The sequence below is a fragment of the Psammomys obesus genome, unplaced genomic scaffold (genome assembly GCF_907164565.1).
Source record: "Psammomys obesus unplaced genomic scaffold, mPsaObe1.curated_primary_1811, whole genome shotgun sequence".
Taxonomy (NCBI): Eukaryota; Metazoa; Chordata; class Mammalia; order Rodentia; family Muridae; genus Psammomys; species Psammomys obesus.
The window spans coordinates 965,454-977,607 of record NW_026596176.1 but is presented as its reverse complement, the minus strand read 5'-3'; the positions used below and the strand labels follow the sequence as shown (position 1 = coordinate 977,607).

The window sequence follows — 12,154 nt, the reverse complement described above, 5'->3', positions numbered from 1 at the left end:
TTAATTTTGTTTCCTTTTTAAGAGTCATTATCATCATGGTGTCTCTTCGGGATATAAAACCCTAAGAGACTGAGGTAGTGCTCTCACTCTCTGTGCTTTGGTTTGGAGGAATGTAGACTTTGGGACTGTAGACTGTGCTTTGTAGACTGTGCTTTGGTTTGGAGGAATGTAGACTTTGGGACTTTGGATTAGAAAAGCTGTTGAATGCTTTAAGTGGGGCTAAATGGACCATCCTAGTAGAACACGGAAGACAGGGGTAATGAGGGTGATTTGAATTCTGGGGGTCTGGATCAAGAGAATTCAATGAAAAAGAATATTAATATGTGGTCCAAAGACCATTCTTGTGATGTTTTGGAAGAAAATGTGGCTGCTTTTTGCCCTTTTCTGAAAAGTCTGAGGCTAAATTGAAGACTTTCAAATTAATTGCATAAGTAGAGGAAATCCCAAAACAGCCCAATATCAGCTTTGTCTTGATGTTTGTTAGTGTTCACTCTTATGCAGATATATAATTAAAAGGCACAAACTGAGCAAGAAAAAAATACAAAATGTACAGTTTGAGGGGAAAAGGGGTTCCAGGAAGTGGAACTGAGTTAAATCCTGTGTTTAAGGAGATAAACAGATTAAGAACAGCCTGATGTTCCATCTCTGTGAACCTAGGTTAGTTTATTCTTTAGTTCTTTTGTGGTGTCTTTGACCCATCTGGCTTCCTCAGTCCTTGTCTTCCACAAGACTCTGAGTAGAAGGGGAAGAGAATGAGGATGTGAGGTTGGAACTACGAGGAGAAAAAGGAGACTGGAACTGGACTGTAGTGTAAGTAAATGAATAGATTAATGACAAAAGAAAAGCCAGATATTAAATGAACTAAAAAGTCAGTGGTGACCTCAATGCAAGACCCCACACAGCTAAGCTTTCAACTTGTGAAATCTAATTAAAGAAAAGCTTAGGTCCAAATGTAGTGGTACATGCCTTTAAACCCAGCATTTGCCTCTGTCTCAGAGGGAAATGGATCTCTGAGTTCAAAGCCAGACTGGACTATAAAGAAGTTCCAGAACAGTCAAACTAAGGCAGGGAAGGAAATCATAAAAAAAGAGAAAGCTGGTGAAGCTATAATTGAATGAGGTGGCAATGTTCCAGCAAGCAGCAGAACTTGGCAGCTCCAGCCACATAGTTCTAGCTTTAGACTCAAGGATACAAGAAAGTGATTATGGAATTTTATTCCATGTCTAAGGGAAGATGCTGAGTCCAGGAATGTGAGTTTGCCCAGCTGGTTTTTAGTCTTTCTTTGGTTCAGTATTTCTTTTCTATGCTCACGTTTGCTGGAAAGTATGTGATCTACTTTTTCACTTTGATTTTTATAGGTCACATGTAAAACATTATCATGAGTTTCAGGAGAGACTTTGGACTTTCACAGGGTTGAGACTGTTACAGACTACAGGGCTTTGCAGTTGGACTAAATGCATTTTACATTATGAGACAATATAATTATATGAGTGCCAGGAAGTAGAATATTATACCTTAAATAAAAATGGCCCACATAGGCCCATAGGGAGTGGCACTATAGGGAGCTGGCCTTGTTGGAGAAAATGTGTCTCAGTCACTTCCTGCTGCCTGCTGATCTAGATGCAGGACTCTCGGGTTATTCTCCAGCACCATGTCTGCCTGCTCAGTTCAGTGCTCCCCACTATGATGATAATGAACTAAAAAATATTGTCATGATTTTGTTAAAAATATTTTCTGGGCCTTAAAGCTGGGAATCTTCTCTTTCTTCTATTCCTATTATTCTTGGGTTTTGTCTTTTCATGGTGTTCTTGATTTCATGGATGTTTTGTGTCAGGAATGTTTTTTGATTTAGCATTTTCTTTGACATACATATTGATTCCTTCAACTGTATCCTCTACTCTTGAGATTCTCTAAGTCCTGATGTGACTTGATATGCCAGGGTGGGTTTGTAAGAGGGGATCCCCTTTTCTGAGGAGAAAGGGAGGAGGGGAAGAGGAAAAAGAGTAGAAGGAGAGGAGAGTTTGGGTTATGATCTGGATGTAAAATGAATAATTTTAACTTAAAAACAGAGTTGTCACAACTCAGATGTCCATCAACGGAGGAATGGATACAGAAATTGTGGTATTTTTACACAATGGAATACTACTCAGCAATCAAAAAAGAGGAAATCATGAAATTTGCAGGCAAGTGGTGGGATCTAGAAAAGATCATTCTGAGTGAAGTATCCCAGAAGGAGAAAGACAAACATGGTATATACTCACTTATATAGACCTACAAGATATGATAAACATAATGAAATCTACACACCTAAAGAAGATAATCAAGAAAGTGGACACGGGCGAAGATGATCAATCCTCATTTAGAAAGACAAATGGGATGTGCATTGAACGTATGACAGGAGTCTACCACAAAAGGCATCTGAAAGACTCTACCTAGCAGTGTTTCAAAGCAGACACTAAGGCTCATAACCAAACCCTCGGCAGAGTGCAGGAAATCATATGAAAGAAGGGGAGTTAGTATGATATGGAAAGGATAGGAGCTCTACAAGGACCAAATATGTCTGGGCACAGGGTCTTTTCTGAGACTGACACTCAACCAAGGACCATCTATGGATATAACCTGGAACTTCTGCTCAGATGTGGCCCGTGGTAGCTCAGTAACCAAGTAGTTTTCCAAAGTAAGGGGAACAAGGACTATTTCTAACAGGATCTCAAGGGCAGGCTGTTTGACACCCCCCCCCCAGGGGAGGAGCAGTCTGTTAGGCCACAGAGGAGGACTTTGCAGCCAGCCCTGAAGATAACTGATAAAACAGGGTCAAATGAAAGGGGAGAAGGTCCTCCCCTATCAGTGGACTTGGAAAGGGGCAGGGAGGAGACCAGGGAGGGAGTGTGAGGGTGGGGAAGGAATAAGGGAGCGGGATACAGCTGGGACACAGAGTTAACAAAATGTAACTAAAAAGAAAAATAAAATTAAAAAACAAAACAAAACAACAACAACAAGAAGAGTTGTCATGGTCATGTTTTCTCTTCCCAGCAATAAACCCTAAGATGTCCATCAAAAGTCTGTAGATCTGGAAATGTCTGTGAATGTGCTTACTTTGCTTCTTGGCATCTGTAGTTCTACATTTGGCTACTTTTGTTGTTGTTGTTAATTGACATATATAAACCCAGAATATCGTTTTACTGCTTAAAAGCTCACCATGAGCTTCATCATTGGCCAGCTAATAAAGATTTTCTATTGGCTTAAATCCCTGTCTCAGCAGTCTTCTCTGGTAGATACCCAACAACATTTCTGTAAGTCCTACAAAGATCCCCAGAGAACAAAACCTGAGACACCAGGGCTATCAGATACCCTCTGAGCAGGAAAGAATGCACTGATCAAGGAGCTCCTAAGGGCTGCTCAACCTGTGTCCTAGGTCTCCAAGTCTCCTTTTGATCAATCACTGCCTAACACTTTGTAGGAATCTCACACCTCTACCCAAAGAAAACAAATTATAAAGTCCTGTGGTTTGTCAAGTCCATAGGTAAGTTTGCTTAAGACACCATCTGTTTGAACACATAGGACAGGCTGAACACAGCCACTGATCCACTGGTCTAGAATCTGTGTGAGATGTCACGGGATTTCCCCTGATTGTTCAGGTATATAAAAATGTGATGGCCACCCCTGTGTGCTGTGTGTGTGTGTGTGTGTGTGTGTGTGTGTGTGTGTTCTATGTATTGGTGTCAGTTATGTTTCCCTTTATTGACCAGTGGCCTTTCTGGAATGAGAACCCCCTGATTTAAGAATCTCTTACTCTTTGGGACCTGACTAAATATGTTTGGCACTGCCAGGTCACCCAGAGAAATGAAAAAAATAAAATAAAATAAAAACAACAACAAACAAATGAACAAATAATAACATGACAAAACATTACTCCAGAGCTCTCACTGGTTTTCTTGCTTAACTCCCACTCAAGTACCTGGTTTTTCCACTCACTATGTGGAATCAAGGGGGGGACTGAGCCCTTTAAGCCCTTTAAGTCCTTAAGCCCTTTAAGACTCCTGCCATTTAAACTGAATGCACATAGGGAAATAGAAATAGTTTTTCAAGGGGCACATTCCCTCTACTCACAGCCTGTTCTAAGCAGACCCAGGAAATTTAAAACAAATAGCTTTACTCGGGCTAGAGTGATGGATCAAAGGTTAAGAGCACTGGCTGCTGTTCCAGAGGTCCTGAGCCAGGAATCACATGATGGCTCACAACCATCTATAATGAGATCTGGTGCCCTCTCCTGGCATGCATGTGTACATGCAGTCAGAACACTGTATACATAATAAATAAATCTTTAAAATACCTTTACTCCTTCCTTTTTCATAATTTCTGGTTTTTTTTCCACCAATTATCTCTGTAATTGGAAAACTCATACTCCACCATTCTCTTGAAAAGGTAGAAAAGCCACGCCTCGGCTGGGTTTGTGTGAGGGGGTCACTGCTATGCAATACATCCTAAACATAATGGATTTTCCTTTGTTTCCAATACTGAATGGGAAGACTTGAAACAATTATTGTTAGTTTCTTCTTAGAATTAAGAACAGTTGCTTAAAAAAGAAGAAAGAAAACATTATTTGTCATGCAGTTGGTCCCAGATTATAAAAAAAAAATTAGAAAAGTTAGAAAAAAATTAAAAGTAGCGATAGCTCAGTGTTTGGTAACAGAGACACGATTAGAAAAACATTTTTGCCTAAATTCAAAACCACTATCGCCTTCTCTAATGATGATACAGTTAGGCTGAATAGCTGGCAAAATTTTGATATCTTATCCTCTGTCAGAACAATATTTTCTAGCTGAAAGTCTGCCTGCAGACAAAAGATACAGTTGAAATAACTCCCAGATTGACAGTAAAGATCCCAAGGATATGGACAAAGTCCAACATGCCAAGAGTGGCTCAACACCAAGAATCTATAACTATTCAAATAACAAGTTCATCTATCCCTGTCCAGATTTTAAAAATTCCCAATGGTCCCAAGAAAAGAGAAATTACAGTCCATACTGCCTGTGTTTGAGAACATGACCCCTGGTGCGTGACAATCACCCTGGAATGCACCTTTCTTGCCAGTGAAGAAACCCAGGATCTTTGACTCTCAGGAGTCTGAGTCTTCCAGAGAAATAGATGTGCACTGTCATGGACCTGAAAGATGCCTTCTCCAACCTCCCATTGGAAGAGGTGAGTCAACCTATCTTTGCTTTTAAATGGACAGACCCAGAGGGAAGTTACAGCAGGCAGCTTACATGTACCAGAATTTAGACATATCATAACAAGTAAATAATCATGCTATATGTTTCTGGATGAGGGTCACTGAGTCAGGGTAACTGGGAAATTATCTTGCAGGGATTGAAGTCATACCAAACAGCTGATCTATACCAAGGTGGATGCTTAGCTTAAAATGAGGCTTCATTAGCCATAGAAAAGGGATAGGGTTTGAGACAAAGCAGATACTGAGACTTATGGCCAACTGTTGGGCAGAGTGCAGGGAGGCTTATGAAAGAAGTGGGAAACAGTAAGATCTGGAGAGGACAGGAACTCCACAAGGAGAGCAACAGAATCAAAAAATCTGAACGCAGGGGTCTTTCCTGAGACTGATACTCCAACCAAGGACTATGCATGGAGATAACCTAACACCCCTGCACAGATGTAGCCCATGGAAGTTCAGTCTCCAAGTGGGTTCCATAGTAATGGGAACAGAGACTGTCTCTGACATGAACTGGTTGGCCTGCTCTTTGATCACCTCCCCCTGAGGGGAGAGCAGCCTTACCAGGCCACAGAGGAAGACAATGCAGCCACTCCTGATGAGACCTGATAGGCTAGGATCAGAAAGAAGGAAAAGACTTCCCCTATCAGTGGACTTGGGGAGGGGCATGAGTGGAGAAGGGAGAAGGAAGGGAGGGATTGGGATGGGAGAAGGGAGGGAACCACAGGGGGGATACAAAATGAATAAAGGGTAATTAATAAAGAATTAAAAAAATTGGTGAGGGAGGGGATAATCAAAATGCATTGTATAAAAGTGGAAGATTGTAGGTAAGACTGGTAAAGAACTAAGCTATTTTTAAAAATAAACATACAACAGAACTGCAAAATGTAATCAATGTCATGTCAGCATTCCATTTGATCTCTCAGGCTGACACTGAAATATCTGTGTAGTACAGGGAAGCCTAAAATGTGTGTTTTCCATACCTCCGATTTCTAATAGCATGGGTTGCCTGTTTTCTTATCTTGTAACTTATTCCTGTATCATATCTGTTATTGTTCTTTTTCTATATTTTTAATATGATGATTATTTAGAATGATGTTTTATATATTATTCATCATTCTGTTCAGGGAGCCAAAACAACCCAAGACTTTCTAAGATTCCCTGATTAAAGAACAAAGGGAACTTTAGTTCTGTGTCTTTGTCCAGGATCAGACTTGTAGGCCAGTCTGACACTGGAGTGAATGCCTCACAGGAGTCGAAGTTGTAGCTCCTCGGGACAGCACTCTGCCCCCTCAGCTGTAATTATTATCCTAAGGAATCTGTCTAAGATTGTTCACTTGTTCTCTTTCTCAACATTGTCTGACTTGTCTCTCTGCTAACCTTTGATCTTTGACCTTATAAATAGTACAGATTTGCTTGGTAAAAATATCCTGGCACTTACATAAAACATCAGCTCATGCAAGACTTCCTCATCCAACTATTACTTTTCTGTTCTTTCTTACCCCAGATCCTCCCACTCGAGCCCACCATGTTCATGACTCTTATTGTGCTTGTTCAGATCAGATCTGAATTCTTCATTTTCATAATAAAATATGTTATGGTTACTTCATTGTTCAATTTCCAGATTTATTGAGCTATGATTGACAAAAGGTAAATATTCTTCAGATTAAAATGTTTTAAAACTTTGTATATACATATTCATATGTACATGTGAAAAGATCTAAATAAAAAGAGACCATGAATCTGAAGGAGAGTAGAGGAGGCTATATAGGAATGTGGGGGGGGGGAGGAAAGAGGACTTTTGTAATTATAATATATCTCAAAAATAATAAAAACAAACATGAAAAATAGTTTCTTCACTCTTATTTTCTTTCCTCATTCTATGCATCAGTTACTGACAAAGCATTTGCCCTATTTATAAAATGGAGGGACGTCTTTGGCTACAGAATCAGGTGAGTCCCCAAAAATCTCAGAATCTCCTAGACAGGTTACAGCTGCAAAATGACTGAGCACTTGAGGCAGATCTTGTTTTCTGACATGTCTGTGTCCTCTCTTGTTCACAGGATATAGACTGTAGATCTTCCTGGACTGGTAGCCACCAGCGGAGGGTGTCAGGTGAGAATCCTCTGCTTGGACAGTGGGAGCTTCACCTGCCCCCGTTTTGGAGCCATGCACAGCTGGGCGTAGGTCACAACATGAGGGTCCTCAGATGGATTAGCCTGAGGTGGGGAGGAGCAGATGGTTTGTGTTGGTCACTGGGAGCCTGGAAGACTAAAGAGGTCAGAACCCACCTGCTTGTCTATCACTTGGCCTCCATTTGCCTGTCTGTAATTTGAATCCAGTAATTCCTTTGGCAAAAGGGAAGGAGAGGTGGTCTCTGCCCTTCTGGAACGTTTCACCTGGGCATACAAGTGCATGGAGGGGTCATCCTCTCGTTGGCTCTGCAGCACAGAGACAATGAAACAAGGGGAGTGTGCCTTGTGTCCCCAGAGGCTCTCTACCCATAGTTACACAGGGTACAACAGTGATACTTTAGACATTTCTTTCAAACTAGAGCAGTGTTAACTGGGTCTTCTGTGGCTTCCTAAGGACTTAGGATGTCTATCCGTTTTCTTCCTACATTTCTGCCATATTATCCGGACACTCTCCGATGCACCTATCTTTTGTAAAGAGAGTATTCCTCCTCTCAGAACACTTGGACCTGCCATGTCCTGCACCTAGATGTGCCAGTTCATAACAGGATTTTATGAGTCTCTCTCAGGCTTTTCTCAGAAGGCTTCTTTCAAGTTCTTTTTATGTTCACACTGACAATCTGTGCCTCAAACAACTGTAGCCTACATCCTCTGATTCATTTTCCTCACCCACTTTGCACTGTCCGTTCTGTTTGTCTCCAGATCATCTCTCAGTAAGTAGAGAATTTTGTTCCCTGCAGTGTCTACATCCCTTGCATGGTAAGATCCAGGAACTGGGAAGACGAGTCAAGCAGCATGGTGGGTGCTATGCAAACATTCGCATCTGAGGTTGATCCCTAGTGCCAATTAAAACATCCAAACAAGAAAGAACTGGGAAGTAGAGACAAGTTCCCAGGGCTCAATAGTATCAATCCACACAAGCAACTAGTTCCAGGGTCACTAAGAAACCCTGACACAGAAAATAAGGTGGAAAAAAATAGAAAAAGACATTAAATGTTGACCTCTTTCCTCTGTCTGTGCATCCTGTACATTTACTTGTTAGTTTTACACAAGAGATTAAAACAAATGCCTTACACATCAAATCACTTTGACATTGACCAACAGCTTCTGATAATTATATTGTCTTCTGAGCCCCTAGAAGCACGGTAAAAATCAGACAGATGCTGAGGAGTCAGAAGTAAACAAAGCATGAATGAGGTCTGAGTACACAGAAAATGAGTGTTTCCAGGAACAAGAAGCCAGCTGCTGATGATGGTGAGAGCTGAAAGAGGGAAGGATGGAGATTCCTCCTGGGATCATAACTTGTTAGCATTGTGAATAATCAAGATTCTCACCAGAGTGTCTAGCTCCAAGCTGTCTGTTGGCTTTCGGATCATCACAGTAGCATCTGTCATAACAAGACACAAAGGTCTTTTCTTGACCATATTCCCAGGACCAGATCCCTGCCCTATCCCCAACCTCCCCCCCCAAAAAAGAAAAAGTGGGGGTTATGGTGCATAGAGAGTATTCAGTGTCCCAGATATTCCACCACCACTGTGATGCTGAGACCTTAGACATCTCCCTCCCAGCCTCTTTTCTCACACAAGATTTCTTCCTGGTTTGCAGGAACTGGACTGGATCTGGGGAGATAAGAGGGTGTCAAGTGGCAGTGAGAGGTCAGGCAGGTAGGGAGGGTCTAGGTTGTTGGACATTAAGTTTTACCTTTTCTGGAGAGGTCTAACCATGCTCCCTGGCTCTGCAGCTTCTTCAGGATGTTGCAAGTCAGTCTTTTGCTGAACTGCAAGAAAAGGAAGAGCCTCAGACAGGAGGTGGAGCTTCCTTACTTAACACCTTTGCAAAAGGAAGACACATTTAAAACTCATTGTATATGTGTTCAAATATTCCAGAAAATAAGAAACTCATATGATACCTGACATTCCACAGGTTTCCAGATCACATTTTCTGATCAGAGATTTTGCAGAAATGTTTTTAAACGTATCTGTCCCAATATGCCTTGCTGCCCCGAGTCCCTGCTTAGATAGCCCACAGTAGGAACCACTACCAACTAAGACCCAAGTCTACCAGTCTACTCACCTCTCCTCTTGTGTTTATTCTGATGCTTGAATATAAGTAGAAGAAAGAGGAGGATGAGGAAGAGGAGTATGATGAAGGTTATGGAAATCCAGACTGGCAAATTCTGGTACCTTTCCAGTTCTAGGAAGAAGTTGACAGCATGAGTAATGAATTGTGAACCTAATGTGTGAGACTGAAAAAGCAATCAAAGAGCCTGCATGAATCTACACTAAGTCCTCTACGTATGTGATAGTGGTTGGCTTGGTGGTTTGTCAGGGACTCTAGATAGTGGGAGTGGTGTTATCTCTGACTCTTGAGACCCTTTTCCAATTACTCGGTTGCCTTGCATAGCTTTGATGAGTTTCTGCCTGTTCTTATTGTACCATGTTCTGCCTGTTCAACTGATGTTCCCACATAGTCTGCTCTTTCTGAGGGATATAAGTAGGGGAGAGTGGAGGTTGAAGGACCCATGAGGAGTGTATGGAGGGGAAGCTACAGTCTGGATGAAAAAAAATAAAAATTAAAAAAAAAAAGAAAGTACTGTGTGCAGGGCATATGCTGGCTATTTGTATTTACTACCTTTCGCTGTCATAACCAACTGACATGGAACCATATCCCAACACTTCCAGTCAGGTCACTTGTCCCAGATCACCCAGCAGGAGGGTATACGGATGAGCATTGATCCCAGAATCTCAGAAGCTGGAAGTAAGGATCCTGAATGCCGTGCCCTAACCATGTGCCACACCTCTACCCAAAGTCATCATCACAACCACAGAGGGGGACAGTACTATTGCAGAAGTTATTTCTAGAGTCTTTCTCTGTAAGCAGATGACACAGATAAAATGAGCACTAAAAGGCACTTGTTGTCTGTGCCAGAGCTCTCCCACTTACATTATAGAAACAGAGAGCTACAGAGAAGAGAACTTTTTCCATGTCAGCCTCTCCAGAAGAGAAATCACCAACTACATAATGAGCATGACTGCCCTCAGGAGCAGCGTTCATACTAAGACATCTCTGGTCAAATACCATCTGATGAAGAGCTGTTTTTAAGGGCCTGTAACAATTGGATGAGGAGATCAGGGTAATTGACACCTACTCTCTTTGTGCTTCTCCCAATATCACAGTTTATCAGGATGAACTCTATTACAACCTAGCATCTGAGCATCTGGTTTCTGGGGACCATGGTGTGATCCCTGCTTCATACCCAGTACATTGAGCACCATACAAGCTAATATAGGAATAAAGACTCATGGGAAATGAAAGTCTCCACATACTCTGGGATGGAAGAACCTCCCAGAGGAGGATTTTCCCTAGAGAAAAACCTACAGCTTTGATCAAAATGGGTTTGGAGGCTCAAGAAGACAGTGGCAAATAGGTGAAGGGGAGAAAATGTGGAAGGCTGCCCTAATTATCTCATCTCCTCTCAGTCTTGCTTCTACATTGCAGTCTCTCCAGAACCTGCCAGCTTCCTGCCTGGAATTTTCTAGATTCCCTTAAAGAGGGTAGAGTGGTCATTACTTGAGAAACATCAGTTTCTTTCTAAATCTCTGAAAAATAAACCTTCTTCTTCTTCTAGTCCTCACTAGGGTAAACGTATTCCTATCCCAGCTAAGAACATCCTAGTCAAGGATTCAGAGTTACCCTCTGAGCACGCTTCAGGCAGGGTCACCTCACCTGATACTTTGATCTCCACAGGGACACTGGGATGTGACAACAGATAAGGAGATGAGCTTTGAGAAACAAAGCACATATAGGTACCCCCAAGGGCCGGGGTCACCACACTCATGGAGAATTCTGCCTCACGCTGTGGATCTTGGAACTCTGATCTTTGGTGCATGTAGGGATGGGCAGCACCTTCCTTGAACAGAAAGAAAGTGTCCACTTGGATCGAGGATTGACACAGCAGGGTAACATTCTCTCCTGAGGACACATTGGTGCCTGGATGCACTGAGAGAATTGGAGTGACAGAAGGATGTCCTAGAAAGGAGACACATGAGTGAGGGGTCACAGTCATGGTTATAGGGCCCTCTTTCAGAATCTAGTCTCTACATTTTCACAAACAGTCCTCATCCACCCCCTCGTTCCTAGATCTGTTTCTGTCCAAGTCCTTGATGAGCTTATGAACTGTGCCATCATCATCTTGAAGAACAATCTCAGCTCTCCTTCCAGCTGAGCCTGTGCCAAGTTGTATCCCTGTTGAATGCACTACTTTTCCCACCTGTGATCAAGATGTCCAGAGGGTCACTGGGTGCTGACCACTCAGAAGAGAAGTTGTGTGCACCATAGCATCTATACCGACCACCAATGGAGAAATTCACAGAGCCTAAGGTAAAGCTGGCTTGAAAATGTCCAGTCTGTGGCTGATGCACAGAGAGCTGGGGGAGGTCACTTCCACCCTCTTTCGACAGAGCAAATTTGTCATAACTGATCTCAGAGTAGCAATGGAGGGCCAGGTTTTCTCCAGGGGCAAGGACAGGGCCTTGCTGATTCAGCAGGGAGGGCTTTCTTGACAGCCCTGGAAGGAGGAGATACAGGAAGTCATCCATCTTGATCTGCAGTACATGTCAATTCTCATCCTGCCCTGACACTGTCATGGCCTCCCATATACTGGGATTTATTAGCCAAGTGCTCCCATTAGCCCTGTCCCAGAATGCCCCTGACAGCAGCAGGGCATATGACAAAC

General features: G+C 42.4%; 1 protein-coding gene across 1 annotated transcript in view; it reads right to left on the bottom strand.

Moving 5' to 3' along the window:
* Positions 1-7,073: 7,073 nt before the first annotated feature.
* LOC129667897 (leukocyte immunoglobulin-like receptor subfamily B member 3) overlaps positions 7,074-12,154 on the bottom strand; it is a 294,716-nt gene continuing 289,635 nt past the window's right edge. The window contains exons 3-10 of the mRNA XM_055595620.1: positions 11,690-11,986; positions 11,146-11,448; positions 9,493-9,612; positions 9,121-9,196; positions 9,001-9,038; positions 8,754-8,806; positions 7,519-7,668; positions 7,074-7,446 (exon numbers count right to left, since the gene is read on the bottom strand). Coding sequence (XP_055451595.1) covers positions 7,339-7,446; positions 7,519-7,668; positions 8,754-8,806; positions 9,001-9,038; positions 9,121-9,196; positions 9,493-9,612; positions 11,146-11,448; positions 11,690-11,986 — 1,145 coding nt within the window. The 3' untranslated portion in view covers positions 7,074-7,338. The remainder of the gene's footprint in view (positions 7,447-7,518; positions 7,669-8,753; positions 8,807-9,000; positions 9,039-9,120; positions 9,197-9,492; positions 9,613-11,145; positions 11,449-11,689; positions 11,987-12,154) is intronic.